The 16381-nt window shown below is 53.7% G+C and overlaps 7 protein-coding genes across 7 annotated transcripts; 4 read left to right on the top strand and 3 right to left on the bottom strand.

Moving 5' to 3' along the window:
- Positions 1 to 272: 272 nt before the first annotated feature.
- On the top strand, positions 273 to 2205 carry CONPUDRAFT_124809 (class II aaRS and biotin synthetase). Its single transcript, XM_007770751.1, has 5 exons — positions 273 to 900; positions 1015 to 1373; positions 1429 to 1512; positions 1566 to 1791; positions 1853 to 2205. Exons 1-5 carry the CDS (start codon positions 401 to 403, stop codon positions 2028 to 2030), a joined length of 1347 nt encoding a protein of 448 aa, XP_007768941.1. The 5' UTR covers positions 273 to 400; the 3' UTR covers positions 2031 to 2205.
- Positions 2206 to 2323: 118 nt separating this feature from the next.
- CONPUDRAFT_165726 (uncharacterized protein) lies at positions 2324 to 3157 on the bottom strand. The gene is made up of 2 exons (XM_007770750.1): positions 2821 to 3157; positions 2324 to 2764 (listed from the first exon to the last, which is right to left on the bottom strand). The coding sequence occupies exons 1-2, from the start codon at positions 3150 to 3152 to the stop codon at positions 2485 to 2487; spliced, it is 612 nt and encodes a 203-aa protein (XP_007768940.1). The 5' UTR covers positions 3153 to 3157; the 3' UTR covers positions 2324 to 2484.
- A 167-nt stretch (positions 3158 to 3324) lies between these two features.
- Positions 3325 to 5329, top strand: CONPUDRAFT_144326 (uncharacterized protein; the record flags this gene model as incomplete). The annotated part of the gene is made up of 3 exons (XM_007770749.1): positions 3325 to 3390; positions 3494 to 3577; positions 3638 to 5329. 3 exons carry the CDS (start codon positions 3325 to 3327, stop codon positions 5327 to 5329), a joined length of 1842 nt encoding a protein of 613 aa, XP_007768939.1.
- A 619-nt stretch (positions 5330 to 5948) lies between these two features.
- Positions 5949 to 7588, top strand: CONPUDRAFT_144325 (uncharacterized protein; the record flags this gene model as incomplete). The annotated part of the gene is made up of 1 exon (XM_007770748.1): positions 5949 to 7588. The coding sequence occupies one exon, from the start codon at positions 5949 to 5951 to the stop codon at positions 7524 to 7526; it is 1578 nt and encodes a 525-aa protein (XP_007768938.1). The 3' UTR covers positions 7527 to 7588.
- Positions 7564 to 9312, bottom strand: CONPUDRAFT_124807 (phosphoglycerate mutase-like protein; the record flags this gene model as incomplete). The annotated part of the gene is made up of 8 exons (XM_007770747.1): positions 7564 to 7764; positions 7823 to 8001; positions 8060 to 8112; positions 8170 to 8299; positions 8359 to 8524; positions 8574 to 8750; positions 8813 to 9043; positions 9106 to 9312. The coding sequence occupies 8 exons, from the start codon at positions 9310 to 9312 to the stop codon at positions 7606 to 7608; spliced, it is 1302 nt and encodes a 433-aa protein (XP_007768937.1). The 3' UTR covers positions 7564 to 7605.
- A 107-nt stretch (positions 9313 to 9419) lies between these two features.
- Positions 9420 to 10871, bottom strand: CONPUDRAFT_82490 (uncharacterized protein). Its single transcript, XM_007770746.1, has 5 exons — positions 10747 to 10871; positions 10643 to 10684; positions 10383 to 10580; positions 10129 to 10263; positions 9420 to 10060 (listed from the first exon to the last, which is right to left on the bottom strand). Exons 1-5 carry the CDS (start codon positions 10798 to 10800, stop codon positions 9905 to 9907), a joined length of 585 nt encoding a protein of 194 aa, XP_007768936.1. The 5' UTR covers positions 10801 to 10871; the 3' UTR covers positions 9420 to 9904.
- A 2098-nt stretch (positions 10872 to 12969) lies between these two features.
- On the top strand, positions 12970 to 15909 carry CONPUDRAFT_82489 (acid protease). The gene is made up of 5 exons (XM_007770745.1): positions 12970 to 13407; positions 13489 to 13567; positions 13623 to 13809; positions 13878 to 14405; positions 14458 to 15909. Exons 1-5 carry the CDS (start codon positions 13376 to 13378, stop codon positions 15717 to 15719), a joined length of 2088 nt encoding a protein of 695 aa, XP_007768935.1. The 5' UTR covers positions 12970 to 13375; the 3' UTR covers positions 15720 to 15909.
- The last annotated feature ends 472 nt before the right edge of the window (positions 15910 to 16381 follow it).

Raw genomic sequence — 16381 nt, 5'->3', positions numbered from 1 at the left:
ACAGCTCGGTGAACAGCGGTGAAGGTGATGACGATGGGGCTGGACGAGGGCGCTGCTTTGATGCCTGACACTGCAGACGCGTCTCACGCTAGTTTATGACCTCAGTCCCCTTGACAAATACTCAGCCGGAGGCTTCGCCCGTTGCACGCTGACAAGGACTGCTTCACTTTAGAGAGGGTGCGTTGAGAAAGAAACCACACGCGTGATATTAGTGTCTGAGGAAGGTTCGGCTAACTCCGGGACGCTCCGGCTCACCGTCACCTTTCCTCCCAGCTGAGTCTTCTGCTCGATTATCAACCTAAGCGTCTTGGTCAATCGATCGTTGTTTTCTATTTTCACCCATTGTCTCTTAAGGTTCTCAAGAACTCTCGCCTCAGCGGCGGAGGCAAGTACAGTCACCATGTCCGTGCCCGAAACGCCCTTACCTCAGCTCCTGCTTGCTCACCCGAGTCGATGGCGTGCACAGAAGACTGTGGTGAATGCTCTTTTCCCGGAGGGCAAGGAGCACCAAAGGCTTGAAGGGGTATCGGGGGTGCATGGAGCTGAGAAAACACTTGTATTTCCAGATGCAAACGATACGTTCCACTACCACTTCTTCAATACCGACTTGCCTTTGCCTCACGCCGGTACCTCTTCCCCTCACCATCCGATTCTTGCTTTGCTTCCCTCAAGCGCATCATCCAGCAATGAAAAATCCACAAAACAAGTTATCGTCCCTCCTTCGCCTCTCTCAGCTGATGTCGAACGCGCATATACCCCGATTTTCTCGCCAAGCGCGTTCTTTGCTGCTTTAGACGTCTTCAGGACCGGCCGGCAAGAGAAACGAGAGGAGAACTGGGCGCTAGGAGATGTGCTGTTCTACAGCGAGGTGGTGACAAGTACACAGACCATGCTAGACAAGTACGTGCTCCTACTATCGGAAGCGACGGCCCACGTATGCACGTGCGCTCGTCTTTCCTCGACCACAGTTCTACACTTTCTTAAAACCTGCGTCCTATTTTCACGCGTACACAGAAACCACATCCTCCTCGGGTCCCTCCCCACACCCCTCGTCTCCTTCGCAAGCACCCAGCTTACAGGTCGCGGCCGCGGCTCGAACGTATGGCAGAACATCCTCCCGGGCTCGTGCATGCAGATGAGCACGCTGATCAAGGTTGGCATGCGGATGCCGCCGGGATCGTCTGTTCAGCCCAAGATTCAGCCCGCAATCAGGTCGCATAATCTCGTCTTTGCCCAGTATCTGTTTGGGATTGCGGTCGTGCAGGCGTGCAAGGCGCTGAACCCGAGCACGAACGCGGTGCAGTGGGCGGATAGGGTGAAGTTGAAGTGGCCCAACGATGTTTATGGGCGGTTCCCCGTGCGCGGAGAAGATGGTACGCTCCGCAGGTCACCTTGTTTGAGAAGACACTAAGACAAGGTCTAATGTAGGGAAGACGACTGTCGAGCTCAAGAAGCTCGGCGGCATCCTAACGAACTCTGTGTTTGGCAATGGTACTATCGATATCATCATCGGTACGTCTTTGGCTTCCCCCCCTCTATACTATCCTAAATCACAAATCCAATAGGCTGCGGCTTCAACATCACAACGACCTCACCGTGGGCCTCGCTCTCTGAGCTCATCGCAGCCTGCTCGGCAGAGGCATGCGTACCCGTACCCGACGGCGCCGTCCCGACTGTCGAGCGCACTGCTGCGGCCATACTCGCCGCGTTTGACAGTCTTTGGACCAACTTTGCAGAAATAGACAGCTTTGACGGCTTTCTCGACGTATACCATCAATCATGGCTGCATACGTAAGCACTGCTCCGTTTTACATATTATATCGAACAGGCTAATGAGGGTTGTTTCCGACAGGGGCCAGAAGATCACCCTCACTACGACGGAACCCCATGAAGAGGTCACGATTGTGGGTCTAACACCAGACTATGGGCTTCTTCGGGCGAAGAGCAATCGTACGGGAGAGGAGTTTGCTTTGCAACCTGATGGGAATAGCCTCGATATGATGAAGGGGCTTATCAAGGCGAAGAAGTAAGGGGCGCGGATAGAGGGTGGTCACGGTATAGTGTACTTGGCTGCTGGCCAGCTAGAAGACGCTAACATCTACCAGGATTATTCGAGAACAAGTGAACTGTATGTGTACTTTTAGCGCGAGTACATTCGTAGGCGCTGCCGCCCAACGTTATTGTGTTTATGGCCTTATAAATGCTTGATTGATAATAATCCCTGCTCTCGGACCTGGCCCTCAACAGCATCATTCAATCGCACATGGAACGGCAATCGATTTCAGGTTTGGACTAGTACCACCAAGCATGAGCGCATCCTAGGGTCGGTTGAAACACGCTGAAAATGAGATGCATATCAAAGGCCCCAGAGCTTCGCGACAGAAACTGGATAAACGACGACTGCAGTGTCATTTCCGGTACTAAAGCCAATCAAAGGTTACATTGTACAGCATCAGCTTGAAATAATGTACTGCGTCGTAAATGTCACAAAGGTCCAAACCGGTCATCCCTAGCCACGGCAGTACCAAATTGGGCGGCTCGAATGCTTGCTGCCCAGCGTTGCAGCGCGGCAACACATGATACCAGCACAAGGTCGCGTATCTCGTCTGCCGCGGGCGTCAGCAGAAGGCGGCCTCCTGAACCCGTAGCGGGCTCATGCCAAGCGAGCGTGGTGTCAGCATCGCTGGCCGCGGAGAGTTTGAGTGTCTTTCCGGCGCCAACTGTCCAGTGATATTCTCTTCCAGCGATCTCAAACGTCAAAGGGCTAAGGTCGGAGGTGAAATGAGTTGATATAAGGACGAGAGACAGCATAAGACTTACAAATCACGGAACTTAGGCGCCTTCAACCATTTCTCCAACTTGTGCTTCTCCTCAGTCGCTCCATCTCCAGAAGAAACGAGGGTGATCGTGTCTGAAACTACGTCACTCCGCGTGATTGTCGCGACAACCTTGTCGGTCTGCAGATTCTTGATAATCGTTTTACTCGAAGCGAAAGACTTGTGCGTGTCGATAGCGTATGCTGCTGCGCGGCTCGGAACAACGCGAGCGGTGGAAGAAGAGAGAGGTGTGATGGTGTGATCGAAGGCGAGTACGGTGCGGACACCAACCGGGACACCTTCAGTGGGGTTGACGAGTGTGGCCTGAGAGTCCATTGTCGTTGTTGGGAAGGAAGCAATCGTTTGCTACATCGTCCAGTGTTTGGCTATAGCGGAAAGCTTGAGAGCTGCGCTGCCAGGCACATGCTGTACAGTGGTGTCAGTCAAACAGCGTCTGTTATTGGCGAACACAAGTCCCTCACTGCTGTCTTTGAGTCCGGCAGGCCGAATGGTTGTACCGGGTCATTGTGATGGTGAAAGCAGCAGCGGAAGGGAGAGAGTGTTTGGGGAAGAGGTCTGCTGCAGCACCAAACACCCGTCGACCGCGCTGATTACCGGTACTCTCGCACTTGACCGTTTTTGCTCGTCGCCGCTACAACCTGAGGACACTCTGCCAGCATTCGCATCTAGCATACACCGCCAGTGCACTTTTCGTTATCCTTACAGTCAAAAGTGATCAGCCCCGAATCGAAGAGCTAATGGTACGCTTCAGTCGCCCGAGTCTTCTGAAGACAAGTGCTAATGCTACGTCTACAACGCAGTCTCTGCACCACCTTGTCTCCCAGCGAGGCACGGCTTCTCTGCCACTCGTCCCCACCCCATCCACTCCCTCCCTTCCGCCCGAGATCCTCGAGTTCATCTTCGAGGAGTGTGTTGCACAGGCGCACGCTCACAACGGAAAGGGTTGGCAGTTCCACTATTGCGACCACCGGTGCTTGCTCGACTGGGTACAGATAACTCATGTCTGCTCCCTTTGGCGTACTATTTCTACGGAACGCAAAGGGCTCTGGAGCCATATTGTTTTTTTCAGCGCGAAATGGACGCGAACAATGCTCGACCGCGCTGGTGCAAGTCCTCTCGTTGTTTCAGCCCGCTTCGACGAGACGATTGACCACGTGGAACTACTATCATCCTTGCTGGAGAACGTGGGCAGGATAGAAGATCTCCACTTTGAGGGTTCCGAACCCGACGGGTACCGGTTGGCGCAGGCTTTGGATAGTGTTTCCGGTTGCCTCGGCACCGTAGCGCTGAGATCATTAGCCCTCTTACAGATTCCACAGGCAGATCGGACGGGGTACCACACCTCACGTCTTCCGACCTCTCTGTCACGCGATTGTACGCTGAAGAAACTATACTTGAGGGGCTTTGGGCTATCGGACAATGACTTTCGCTTAGAGACGATGAACGTGCTGGAGGAACTATGGTTAGAAAATGACATTCAATCGGACAATATTGAAGGCAGCCTGCTTCATTTGCCCAATCTTACGCATCTTCATCTCGCCGTTTCTCCATACGACTGCCCCGAAGTATTCGCCGCCCTCCGGCTATCGCGTCCGCTTCAGTACTTCGGTTTTGAGATTGAACCATCCGAGGAGCGCGGCAGTTTCCTCTTTACCGACGCTAGCATTAATTTGTCTCATTGCATTGGCATTCGCAACGTAGACCAGACCTCTGAGGGCAATCTGACTGTAGCCCTTCGCATCGGTCTCGACGGGGGCCCATGTTACGACGAATCAGAATTTATACTGGCAGCTTGGCCGAGAAACATAGCTGGCCCTTCGCATGTAATGAACTATGCCCGTCAAGGCATAATCCCCCTTCTTCCTTACGACACTGCGCAATGGTCTACAGATACTAGGCTCCAAGAAGCAGCCGAAGTACTGGAAGTCCGTTCATCTTTCACGCGCACCAATCCATGCCTGTATGTTTCCAGTTGGCTTGAAGGCTATATGGACCCCAAGTTCGAGAGCAACTGTTTACCTATGCTGGCAAAGGCATTTACGCTTTGTGACGTTGTATTTGTCAGCTTCTCCAACTGCTTTTACTTACACCCGCGCCAAGAAAACATGCGTAGCTTTTTACGGAGTATGCCTTCATTGCACATTATCGAAGGCAGATTCATTACTCCAGCACTTCTGACCATTGCTCTGGCGCCTCAGGATGGATATGTTCCCATGCCAAAACTATCCGAGGTCTGGCTCTTCAATATTTTGCGTCCTTTTCAAGCAGAGGATGACGATGATGAGCAAATGTACAGGGGGGAGATTGAAATGCAGGCATCAGCTCCCACACTTCTGGCATGTCTCACTGCACGAGTTCAAGCAGGCACTACACTGGCCAAACTCCGACTGACAAGATGCGAACCTCTGGATGTCAGAGAACGAGAATCAATAGTTGCATTAGGTACCGAAGTAGAGGAAATCCAATGCCAAGGTCCAAGTACTGCCCCGTAACTCGATGATTATTAGGTGGTGCGTAGCCCATGTTCATGTTATGGCCCACCGGTTTTGATATACGTTTTCCGGAAGATCGCTGTGACCCTACGATAGCTCTTACTACTGCACAGTTATGTAAGCAAACTTGATTCGAATCTAAGACACATATTTCGTATGGACAACAAACACAGTAGTATTTTCCGGCATAAGCTCGAACTGGGGTCAATTTGGTTGATGTGTCGTGAGCGCTTCGTGGGTGCAGCCTCTGTGAAAGGGCTCCCGGTCCTTGAGACTAACAAACTCACGGATTACTAGTGCGATGTGCATATAAGAGTGATCTTAAAGTGACGTAATAGACACTGTAGGTCCTAAAGCCTTTCCTTGACGAGGTTGAATGAGTTGTAGTCGCACCATGTACACACCGGCGCTAACCGAGGGCAAACGCGCCAAACCCTGTGAAAACAACAACAATCAGACCCAAATCAGATCAGCCCGATAGCACCTCGACCAGCCTTTACTGTGACTCGCCCCATCCCGCCACTCGCCACTCGATCCGCATGTATGTCATCGATATCACCATCCGTACAAAAAGTCATTAGCTTACTGACCTCACGATATAATAGTTTCTCATATAAACATGCAAGACGTCCCAGCTTGTCTCCTGCCGCCGGAACTCCTCCAGGACATTTTCGTCGAATGCATGAAACTCGCTCATGCGGAAAATATTTCTTGGCGCTATCACGTCTGCCATAGGAACTGTCTCTTGGATTGGGTTTATGTAACGCACGTCTGTCGCTACTGGCGTGCTGCTGCCCTTGCAAGCTCACAGCTTTGGAGCCACGTCGTCATGGTATTTCCGCAGTGGGCGGAGGCGATGGTCGAACGCTCCAAAAACCACCCCCTTACTGTCTCATGGACCGATCTCACTATGACCAGTACCAGGGCGAAAGAGTATTCCAACTTAATTGTACCAAACACCCAGCAGTTCGACGAACTACTCTTCACTGGGACCGCTGATTTCGTCTGCATACTTGCAGGGTTCATGCAATCCCGTGGAACTTCTCTGCGCTCCCTTTCTTGTATAGCCCCCATTCACCAAGTTGCTCGTCCCCTATACTTTAAATTTGCTGCTTTTCGGCAGCTGAAGAAGCTCAACCTGATGCGTGTCGATATGTCCTTTTTAGAGAACGTGTCCCAAGTATGGTCAGGGATGAGAGCATTGGAAGAATTGACACTCTTCGGAAGTTTCGCATGGTGCGACAAACTGGAAGAGCCAGTTGAACTCCCCAGCCTCAAGTACACCCACCTCCGCGGAGTGTTACGTCACATCGGACGTTTCCTCGCCTCCATCCGGACACAGTCCCCTCTACGGTATCTCGCAGCAGAGAGCGACCGCTCTGTTCGATACCTTCCATCTGGCCTTCCGATCGTATTCCGCCAGCTGTTCGTGGATAATACCCTCTGTGGCGAGATCGGCAAGGACAAGTACCCTCCCGACTTATCAGCGTACCACTGTTCCCTCCAAATCACCCTCGAGACCACCGATCGCCATCTTCCAAACCCAGGCGCTCAGGTAGCCCCTTTCCAACTCACAGGATGGCGACGTCAATGCACCAATGCATCCGAGATCATCTCGTGGGCCAAGGAAGGGAGTATTCCGTTCCTCCCTCAAGCGGACAGAAGCCATCAGCCGTCAGGCATAACAGAGTTAGATGACCTGAAACCCGCAATCCTCTTCAGCGGCGAATGCGCCGAGCGGGATCAGGACGAGATCCATATCGCCGTTCTATCCGGGCTGGCCCAGGCCTTCTCGCTCAGCAGCGTCGTCGTCCTCAGCCTCTCTGAAGGACCCTTCCTCTACTGGCCTGACGCCATCGAGGCGATGCACCAGTTTCTGCGGGGCATGACCTCCATGCAGCTGCTCGACGTAGAGGGCGTGCATCTCGGGCTCATTACCAACTCGCTGATGCCGCGTGGTAGCAATGTTCCTGCACCCCGGCTGACGCATCTCTGGTTAACGAACATCGATTTCTACGCGAGGTCCCCATTTGATCTCTACGCAGATCCCGCTGTCACCCTTTCGACGTGCCTTGCTTCTCGCGGGCGCTCTTTATCAAAGTTATGCATCAGTGGGTGTACGAACATGGATAGACAAGAGAAGGCGAAGCTTCAGCGGATGGATGTGGAGGTCTACATTTCTGAGGCTGATGAGTAGGAAGGTAAGCAGGTGAATACGAGTAAAGTATGTACAAGCCAAATGTTTGATAAAATACGATCGCTCCTACGACATATACCTAAATGCCTCCATACATGCAAGAGCCGTAAATATCCGCTGGAACTTGTTCCTCCAGCAGCTCTACGAACCGAGAAAACGGAATCCAGTCCAGGGACTGTACAGGTATTCCGTCGTGCATGACACGCACAAAGTCAAATCCACTTACATCCCGCCAAACCTTTTCACGTAGGTGAGCATGCGAAGACCAACTATGAACGATTCGTGAACAGACATACCTCAATATGGACCTCGGAGCCCATTGCGGGCCACCGCAACGGTGTATTTGCTCCAAGTCCTAAGCCCGACGCGAGGCGGATCATAGAACCGTCGTGGCCGATATACAGGCGGAGCTTGTATGTTTCCTTCCCTGCCTGAAAGCGCTTCAGGTTGTCCGCAAGCTCCTTGAACATCACGCCTATATGTTCAAATCTTTAGTCAAGAATCATCAAATTGGCGTAGTATTTCGGACGCACCGAAGGTTAGTCGCGTGTACTCGGATGCGTTTTCCGCTGCGTTCCATATGTAGCTACGAGCGCGCAAACTTGAGTTGGTGAAGTTCCGCAATGAGTCATAAACCACTAACTTATATTCCCAGTCTCCAAGTGCAAATACGCGCATAGCATCCTCCTCCAATACGCACGCGCCCGAAGCATTGCACGGAAGCGGATGTCCATGGCAAGTGCGCGAGGTGAGCGTGTCGAAGAAGTGGTCGTCTGCAGATAGCCATAACATCTAGCTAGCGACATTTTGTCCCCAGGAGGGAGGGGCTTACACCACGACATCCACGCTTGCAATCCCTTCACGCCCAGTGTCTCGCCAAGCCGCGTCTGCAGGTCCTGGTTCCGCAGGAGATGCTCAGTCCACTCAGGGGCTAATTGATACGCCGAGCGTATGGCGTTCGCGACTGGGCAGCTGTACGACGGGACAAGCGAATCTATCTGAATCGCTATAAATTCGTAGGGATAATCATGCATGCTAAAATCTTACCAGTGCAGGCTGGGTGTGCAACCTCCACCGCGCTGCCCATGTACCCGGGTCCGTGCCGTACAAGAACCCACCCGCGACATGGTGCGTCCGGGGCTCGTTGCTCGTCCGGATGTATATGTCCTCCTCCACGACTTCGTCAAGAAAGCCCAGAGTGGAGTGATACACCGACCAAAAGTCCTATTATATGCGTCCCTATCAGTCATGACATCGCACCCGAAATCAACAACACGACTGAATACCTTGCCATGTTGAACCGCATCCTCCAACCCCTCACGCGTGAGTTGACCAGCACCGCATGAGCCGTTCCATACCGCAGACGCAAAGGGATGGCCGTCGGGTACCGAAGACTGAGGAAAGACTGGGGCCGTGCCGTCGACATAGTCGAGGTATGCTTGACTACCACATTCCCAGTCCCAGCCCGAAGCAGGGTTCAGCTCGCGTTCGTTCGGGTAGAGGTTATCTGGCGTGCGCTTTCATTTGGTCATTCATCATTCATGAGGTATCAAGACGAAGACTGTGGCTAAAGGGATACCTTGTGGTGACGCATCATGCTGTTGAGGTAAACCAAGTGTGCGTCAGGGTCCGTGGGACGAGAGTAGCGCTCAGCATTGACATGAGGGGCGTTGCAGTAGTTGTAGGTGTTCCACGGAAGATGACTTGGCGTCAGAGAGCTGTTGTAAACGCCAGAAAATATGTTGCAGCCCCAAACCCAAAGGGCCAGAGCGGATTGGACTTCCATGACGGCGGCACCGTGGTCAATATCCACCAACAAAATGACGATGCGGTGACGCAACTCAAGCACCTGCCGCCGGGGCAACCCATATTCAGGTTTCTCGCGCGTTTCTTGCGGTGCATATATCCAAGTCCATTCACCAACGATAGAATTTGAAAGAGTAATCAACACACGAACATTATAAAACAAGCTATCAAATGCATGTTCCGACGATGCGTATCCTTATATCAAGAGGCCAGACGCATATAATCTCCATTCCTGACGTGCACCATGTCGCACGGCAGGCACATACATGAACTCTGTGCCTGCCTTGTTTGCGCCTGCCGTCAACCAGCGCTCTAGGGCCACGACAAGTTAGCACCCAAGAGCCGAGCCAGGGCTATCAATGCGTGCCAACGTCCAGGTCCAACCAACATGCCGAGGGGATACGTGTAAGCAAGCCAATTGAATCGCGAGACAGTCAAGTCAGGGATAGAGAGAGAAAATGATAGCTCATGAAGATTGCAGAAACAGTAGTCGTGAAGGGTATGGACTCTTGATAGAGGACAATAGGGCGCGAGGGAGAACAGGAATGGGGGTGGGGTCTGTAGCGCGTGCTCTACAAGATGACGCAGTGGTGTTTCTTGCCACCCTTGGGCCGGCTGAGGAGCGCTGCCCGGGTGGCATACTGGAACACTTCGCGGACTCCCTCGCCCGTTCTAGCCGAGCACTCAAGGTAGTGCTTGGCGCCAATCTTGTTGGCGACGGCCATACCCTGTGTCACAAACAAGCGTCGGTGAGTCACGTCACGAGCCGTGATGGCAGGGGGGTGGAGTAACGCACCTCCTCCGGCGTCACGGGACGCTGGTTGGTCTTCCTCAGCTCCTCAATCACCCGGGGGTCCCGGCGAAGATCCTTCTTGCAACCGACGAGGATGATGGGCAGGCTTGCGCAGAAGTGCATCACCTCGGAAATCCACTATATATGCCATGGCGTGTCATGGTTTCGGAAAATGCCGTTAGTCAGATACGTTGCCGTCTCGACCTTGCCTGTACAGCAAGTTTCCCAAGAAGCGGGAAAGAGGGGGTAGAGCGCACCTTCTCCTGGACGTTGTCGAGGGAGTCTGGCGAGTCGACGGCGAAGCAGATGAGGATGACGTGGGAGTCGGGGTAACTGAGAGGGCGGAGACGGTCGTAGTCCTCCTGACCTGCCGTATCCCAAAGCGCCAATTCAACGTGTTTGCCATCCACTTCCACGTCGGCAACGTAGTTCTCGAAGACAGTAGGGACATAGACCTATCCAAAGCAGTGCGCTAAGCGACCTGCTCGGGTAAAGTATGAGAGGAAATGAAACGCACCTCGGGGAAGGTTCCTTTGGAGAAGACAATCAACAAGCAAGTCTGTTGAACGATTATCGTGTAAAAAAGTGGTTAACGACGGGGCAAAAGGGGGCGTTTCCGACCTTTCCGCAGGCACCATCGCCGACAATGACCAACTTTCTCCTGATTTCAGACATTACTTGGACGTTATTCGTAGGTAGAGGATGGGAAGGAGGGCGAGCACCGCTGGAGATGGAGTTGAGCGAGCACGAAGTCGCACGATGATACAAGGCGGGCTTTTAATCGCTCTTTCAAATCCCGCCAGCAACCCCAGGCAGTGCCACAGCTGTGCCGCCTAGTTTGGCCTGTGCGTGCGAATCCCGTCTTGTCCCGGCCGGCCATTGCATTGCCCTCGTTCGCTCCTTCCATACCACCGTCCCAATGCTGTTCTCATATCGTACCACCTTTTGCATTTTCAGCCCTTCGCGGGAGCCAGAACAGTGACATCACACGTGTATATCGCACTTCCACTCGTATCAGGGCACTACTTATGTCGGTGCGAGCAAACACCCGCCGCAGCTCACATACTCTCCCTCGGACCCATAGCTGCCCATCTTGCATATTTGGATCTCCCTCACATCCCACGTCCCAAAGTTCACCCCGATGGGCTTCTTGAAGTGATCAGGTGTGGTCAAAATCGAGGGATCTGTAAAGCATGATTGGCCCGCGCTCGACGCCAAAAGCGCCTTGTACGAGAACGGCACCCGGGCACCCCTGGGGCGTGGTCTCCGATATGTCGTGTTGATCACCGTACAATGTAGCTATATATTCAGCCATGAGTGCACCCTGCTTTGTCCAACACGAGATGAAATGGCGTATATACCCACCTTCAGCGGGCGACGATCAACCATATACCCCCGATTCATGAATTCTCTATGAACCATATCTGCAGGTACGTGACGCACACCATGAGCCTCTCGGAGCCGCCACCAGCAACACAATGGTCTAGAACGACATACCGCACACGTTCTTGAGCCGCGCCGCAGCCTCAGACACTGCGTCAAGCGCTGGCCCCATCCAGAGCACGTGCGCCCGGTCGAAATCGCCCCGTTCGGGGTTCATGACGTCCATTTGCGTCAGCGGTATGGACAACTGCCGGCCATCAAGCATCTCGAGAATGCGGGGGTGGAGGCTTTGCAGCAGCGCCAGAGCACCCGACAGCGTCTTGCGCTGCCCACTGCCGTTAGAGCCCACTGCACCATCAGCCTGAGTGGACGAAGAACTCGGATTTCCAGGGGAGTCCTGATCCATGAGGCTCATCACGCCCAATGTGATGTGCAAGCGACGTGAGGCGATGGCGATGGATGGGTGCATGCCCTGGACTGGGGGCGTGGCTTGCAGTATGCCATCTGTGAACGCGGCGATGGACCGCCTGAGGGAGGCGTGATGTCCCTAAACGCAGGCAGCCTCAGTTATTGAAGTTCCGTGTAACCATGTCAAACCGAGAGAGCCTGACAATTGGGAGACAAATGACTGGGCGAAAATGCGGTCGAGTCAGACAGAACTTCAAGGTTCGTTCGCCACTTACAGTGAGTCAGCTGTTGGCCCTCTTTGTTCCGATCGACATTCCCAGCTTTGATGTTGGCGTTGGGTTTTGGACGCTGCACTGGTGGACGGGATGCGGGCAGGCGCGCGGGTGCAGAAGCAGGAGCAGATGATGACATTAGACCAAAGCCTCTAAATCTCGAGCCAGAATAGTTGCCAGGGTATAACACAGAATTCCGGAGTGCTGGTAACCCGAGCCACTTATGAGAGTCGTAAAACGCAGCATAGTACCTTCTCTCACCCAGTGTTACTTTCTCAGATAGCAAGAATAGGGTTTTGGCACAGGTGTAGAGATGATCTTCAGGGCCAGGAGTAGGGCAATACAGGGCTAGAAGCCAGAAGTCGGAAAAGGCGGTGAGGCGTGGAAGAGGAAGGTGGTCATCTTCCGGGGAGAGCGCGGAAACAACTTGCCTTTCAAGGAAATTGTGGGGAAGAAGACCGGTGAGACCCGGGAGCAATCAAGTGGGTTCCCCTGATCTGGCGGCTCTAGCCTCTCGGTGCTGCTCGGTGTGGGCACTTGAGAGCAAAAAGTCCTTGGTCTTACAGCTGAAAAACAAAGATGAAGGTGAGACTGAAGGTCATCTTGGCACCTGCGAAGGGAGTGAGCAGGTGATGAGGGAATGTATTGGATCGAGCGCTTTCAGGTGACATTTCATTCGGTGGCTTATTTGACGGGCGCTCCGCACTCTGGTGTGGTGCCTTGCGCGGACACTTTGAGCTTGTCGTCCGCTCTCTTTTCTCCTTCCTCACCGCCTCCGAGCGCGGGGCAATCCCAACTCAATCGCCTCTCCTTCTCCATCACCACCATCATCTCTTTCTTGCTCAACGCTTAACGCGACTTGTCCTCGCTACATCGGTCTCGCTCACTTCCGGTCGTAAAGCCACCGCTGATCACGAAAAGTCCATGCGCCTACTGCAAGTTCGTTCGGCCTAAACACACCGCAACTTTGTCTGTTTTTTCGCAGACACGAGTTCATTCTTGCGGCAATCTTACCTTCGGGCGCGACCGTGTTCAAGACATAAGGTTACTCTGTGCCCGACCCATCTCCAAGACCCGCGATCATGTCTCTCTCGTCTAAGTGGAAAGGAAAAGGCCGCGAAACGAATCATTTCGTCACTCGCGGGATAGTTGAGGGGGATGGAGGGTCAGATGGTATTGTTCTCAGCATGGATATGGTCCCAACGAGCTATTTTGGCGTGTACGTTCCCTCTCAGTTTCGCGTCGCTCGTTTGCACGAGACCGTATACTGAGTTGCTCACTCTCTCTGGCGTCATTTCAGCGCATATACTCTTCCAATTCAGATTGGTTCGTCACAACAATCACTGTCCCTGCAAGTTGACACCGGTTCGTCAGACATGGTGCGCATACACTCCGCTAATTCGCCGCATCTCGATGATTGACTTCGTTCCACAGTGGATCGCGTCGAGTTCCTGTTCTTCAAGTTCATGTAAGCAAACGAGCGGGAACCTATACAACCCCAGCTCCTCGACCAACACAAATAAGTCGTTCAGCATCAACTATCTCTCTGGCGAAGCGAGTGGACCCATCGTTTGGGACAAGGTTTCGCTCGGTGGCTATGAAATTCTGACTCAGGCCCTTGGTGAGCTCATTTCCGGTCCATCACCTACGTTTATGAGAAAGTCTGCTGACCTTTACCGTCCATTGAAGCCGCCGTCAACAATGTTAACAACGAACCTCTCGCCTCAAATTTCGACGGAATCCTCGGGATGGCGCTCCCCCTAAACTCGATCATCGCACAAGACCTCCCTCCGACGGAATCAAATCAGCCCGACGGCGCCTCTTTCGCCGCCAATCTGTTGTCTATGACCCCTGTCTCCTCTGCCCCCTCTCAACCGTTCTTCTCCCTCTCCCTCGCTCGTCCTGGTTCGGACAACATACAATCGCTTTTCAGCATCGGTCGACATCCTTCGTCGATTATCTCCAGCCCCTCAGAGCTCCAGTGGTCGAACCTTATCTCCGAGAATGTGGGCATTCTGCATTGGAAGACGATGGTCGCCGCCATCACGGTGTACGTCAACGGGCAGGAGATGCCAATTGCGCTTGGCACCTCGGTGACGGGAGTGGGCTATCCCACGGCGCTGTTGGACTCGGGCGTACCGCTCATAATGACGACTAGCGCGATTGCCAATGGGATTTACGGGGCTCTGGGGATCAACCCGTCGAACGACAACACATGTAAATGTTCTCCTTTATGCATCTCGGCCTTTTGTGCTCAACTACGCTTCAGATTATGTTCCTTGTGCCACTCCACTTAACATGACTATTACCCTCGATGGACAACCCGCATTTCCTCTTCACCCTCTCGACCTTACGAATGAGCCTCAGGGGCAAAGCAACGCCCAAAATTGCATTGGACTTATCCAAGCCAATGACGAGCTCCTTACTGCTTCCTCTAGTGTTGGCGACATGGTTCTCGGCGTCCCTTTTTTACGCAGCGTCTATACGGTTATGGCATACGAACACCCAAAGTCGGACGGAACTTTTAACACGTCCGTCTCGACTGGGATCAATCCTATACTGGGGATGAAGGGGTTGACCAACTCGACTCAGGCCATGCAAGAGTTCTATAACGTTCGCGTACTCAACCAGCCTTTGAGCGGTGGTGGTGGCTCACCGCAGTCGAGCTCGGGAGGAGGCAAGAAGTTCTCGACGGGCCTCGCCGTCCTTGTCGGCCTCTTGTCGTTCTTCGGTCTCTGCCTGGCTCTCTTTGGCGCCCGTTTCCTCATGATGCGTCGCAAGATGCGCCAGCAGGCTGCCCTCGCTGCCTTGGGTACGAAGGGCGACCCAGACGGCGACGCCAACGGGGGTTTCACCGGCTACCAGCTCGCGCGCCGCCATTCGCATTCACCGTCGCGCTCCAGCTACGACGCCAACGACTCCACGCTCCGCCCATCCACGTACAATTCCGACAAGGGCAGCAAGTTCGCGGCCGGCGAGTTCGGCTTCCGCAACAGCAAGCACAGCGGCGGCGACGGGAGCAACACCTCTCTGCCCACACTCAGCCCCAATGACCCGTGGCGCGGGAGCGTGCACGTGCGCGACTCCATCTTCGGGTGGCAGGAAGCCGATGACGATGATCGGGACGCGACGCTTGTGCAACATAGTAGCGCCTCCAGGAACTACCATCAGCACCAGCGGACGCTGAGCCCGCTCGGCTCTGCGCCCCTTTCGCCCCCGCTCAACTTTGGGAGGCACTCGTCGACGCTACCGCCGATGCCGATGCCGCTTTCGCCGACAACACCACGGCGTCCGTCCCATGCGCGTACGGTGAGCGAGCTTAGTAGCGGCACGCCTCCTGGTACGGCTGCGCCCCTCCTTGGGCGCGGACATTCTCGGGGCATATCGGCAGCGCCGGCGGGCGAACATGGGGAACGGGAGCGGTCAAGCATGGCCGGCGTTGGAACCGCATCGCGAAGCAGCCGGATTGACCCCGACCTGGACCGACATCGACGGAATAACAGCTCGTTATCAGGAGTTGACGAAAGCTAGGCAAATTTACAGCCCATCTCGCTCTCTAGTCTCGATCTGGGTCACCCCTAGCGCACATCAGCATCGCACAGTACCTGGTCTCCTGCGCTAACTCGACCTTGGGTCATTATTATCTCTACTTTATCTACTCTCTGTTCTTTACGACGGTCCTTTATCCTCGGTTGATTATACCTCGGACACGACACATACCAACCAGCTTTTGGTTACATTATTCACGCTCATTCTAACCATTTCTGTCATCCTCACTTTTGGCATCTATGCACTCTAAAGGTGGCCTCTGTAATTTATGTACCTGCTTCCTTATACCGCGTTATGGCAGTCAAGTGAATGAGTAAACATGAGGCATTCTGCTTTGCGGGTTAGCCGTACGATGTCATGATCGGGCCTGCGCCCTGCAGAGGTTGGTACTCGGTGATACCTGCACACATCTTGCGTTCCATCGTCTGCCTCGCATCAGGACTTGGGACTCCGAGCAAGCGTGCCTTCGCATTGGTGGGCAATGGACTCGGAGACCGTCTGCTCAATGACTGTTCACAGTTGGTCTATCTCATATTCATGGGCCGCAGCGTTAGCGGAGGTTTTCTCTTGCATATCATCAAATTCGTGTATTAACGTTGCATACGTCGATTCGGAGTCGGTCTGATAACCCCTGAATAAAAAGC

This window comes from Coniophora puteana (assembly GCF_000271625.1).
Source record: "Coniophora puteana RWD-64-598 SS2 unplaced genomic scaffold CONPUscaffold_6, whole genome shotgun sequence".
NCBI lineage: Eukaryota > Fungi > Basidiomycota > Agaricomycetes > Boletales > Coniophoraceae > Coniophora > Coniophora puteana.
The sequence above is the reverse complement of the archived record's forward strand: the minus strand, read 5'-3'. Positions and strand labels throughout refer to the sequence as shown.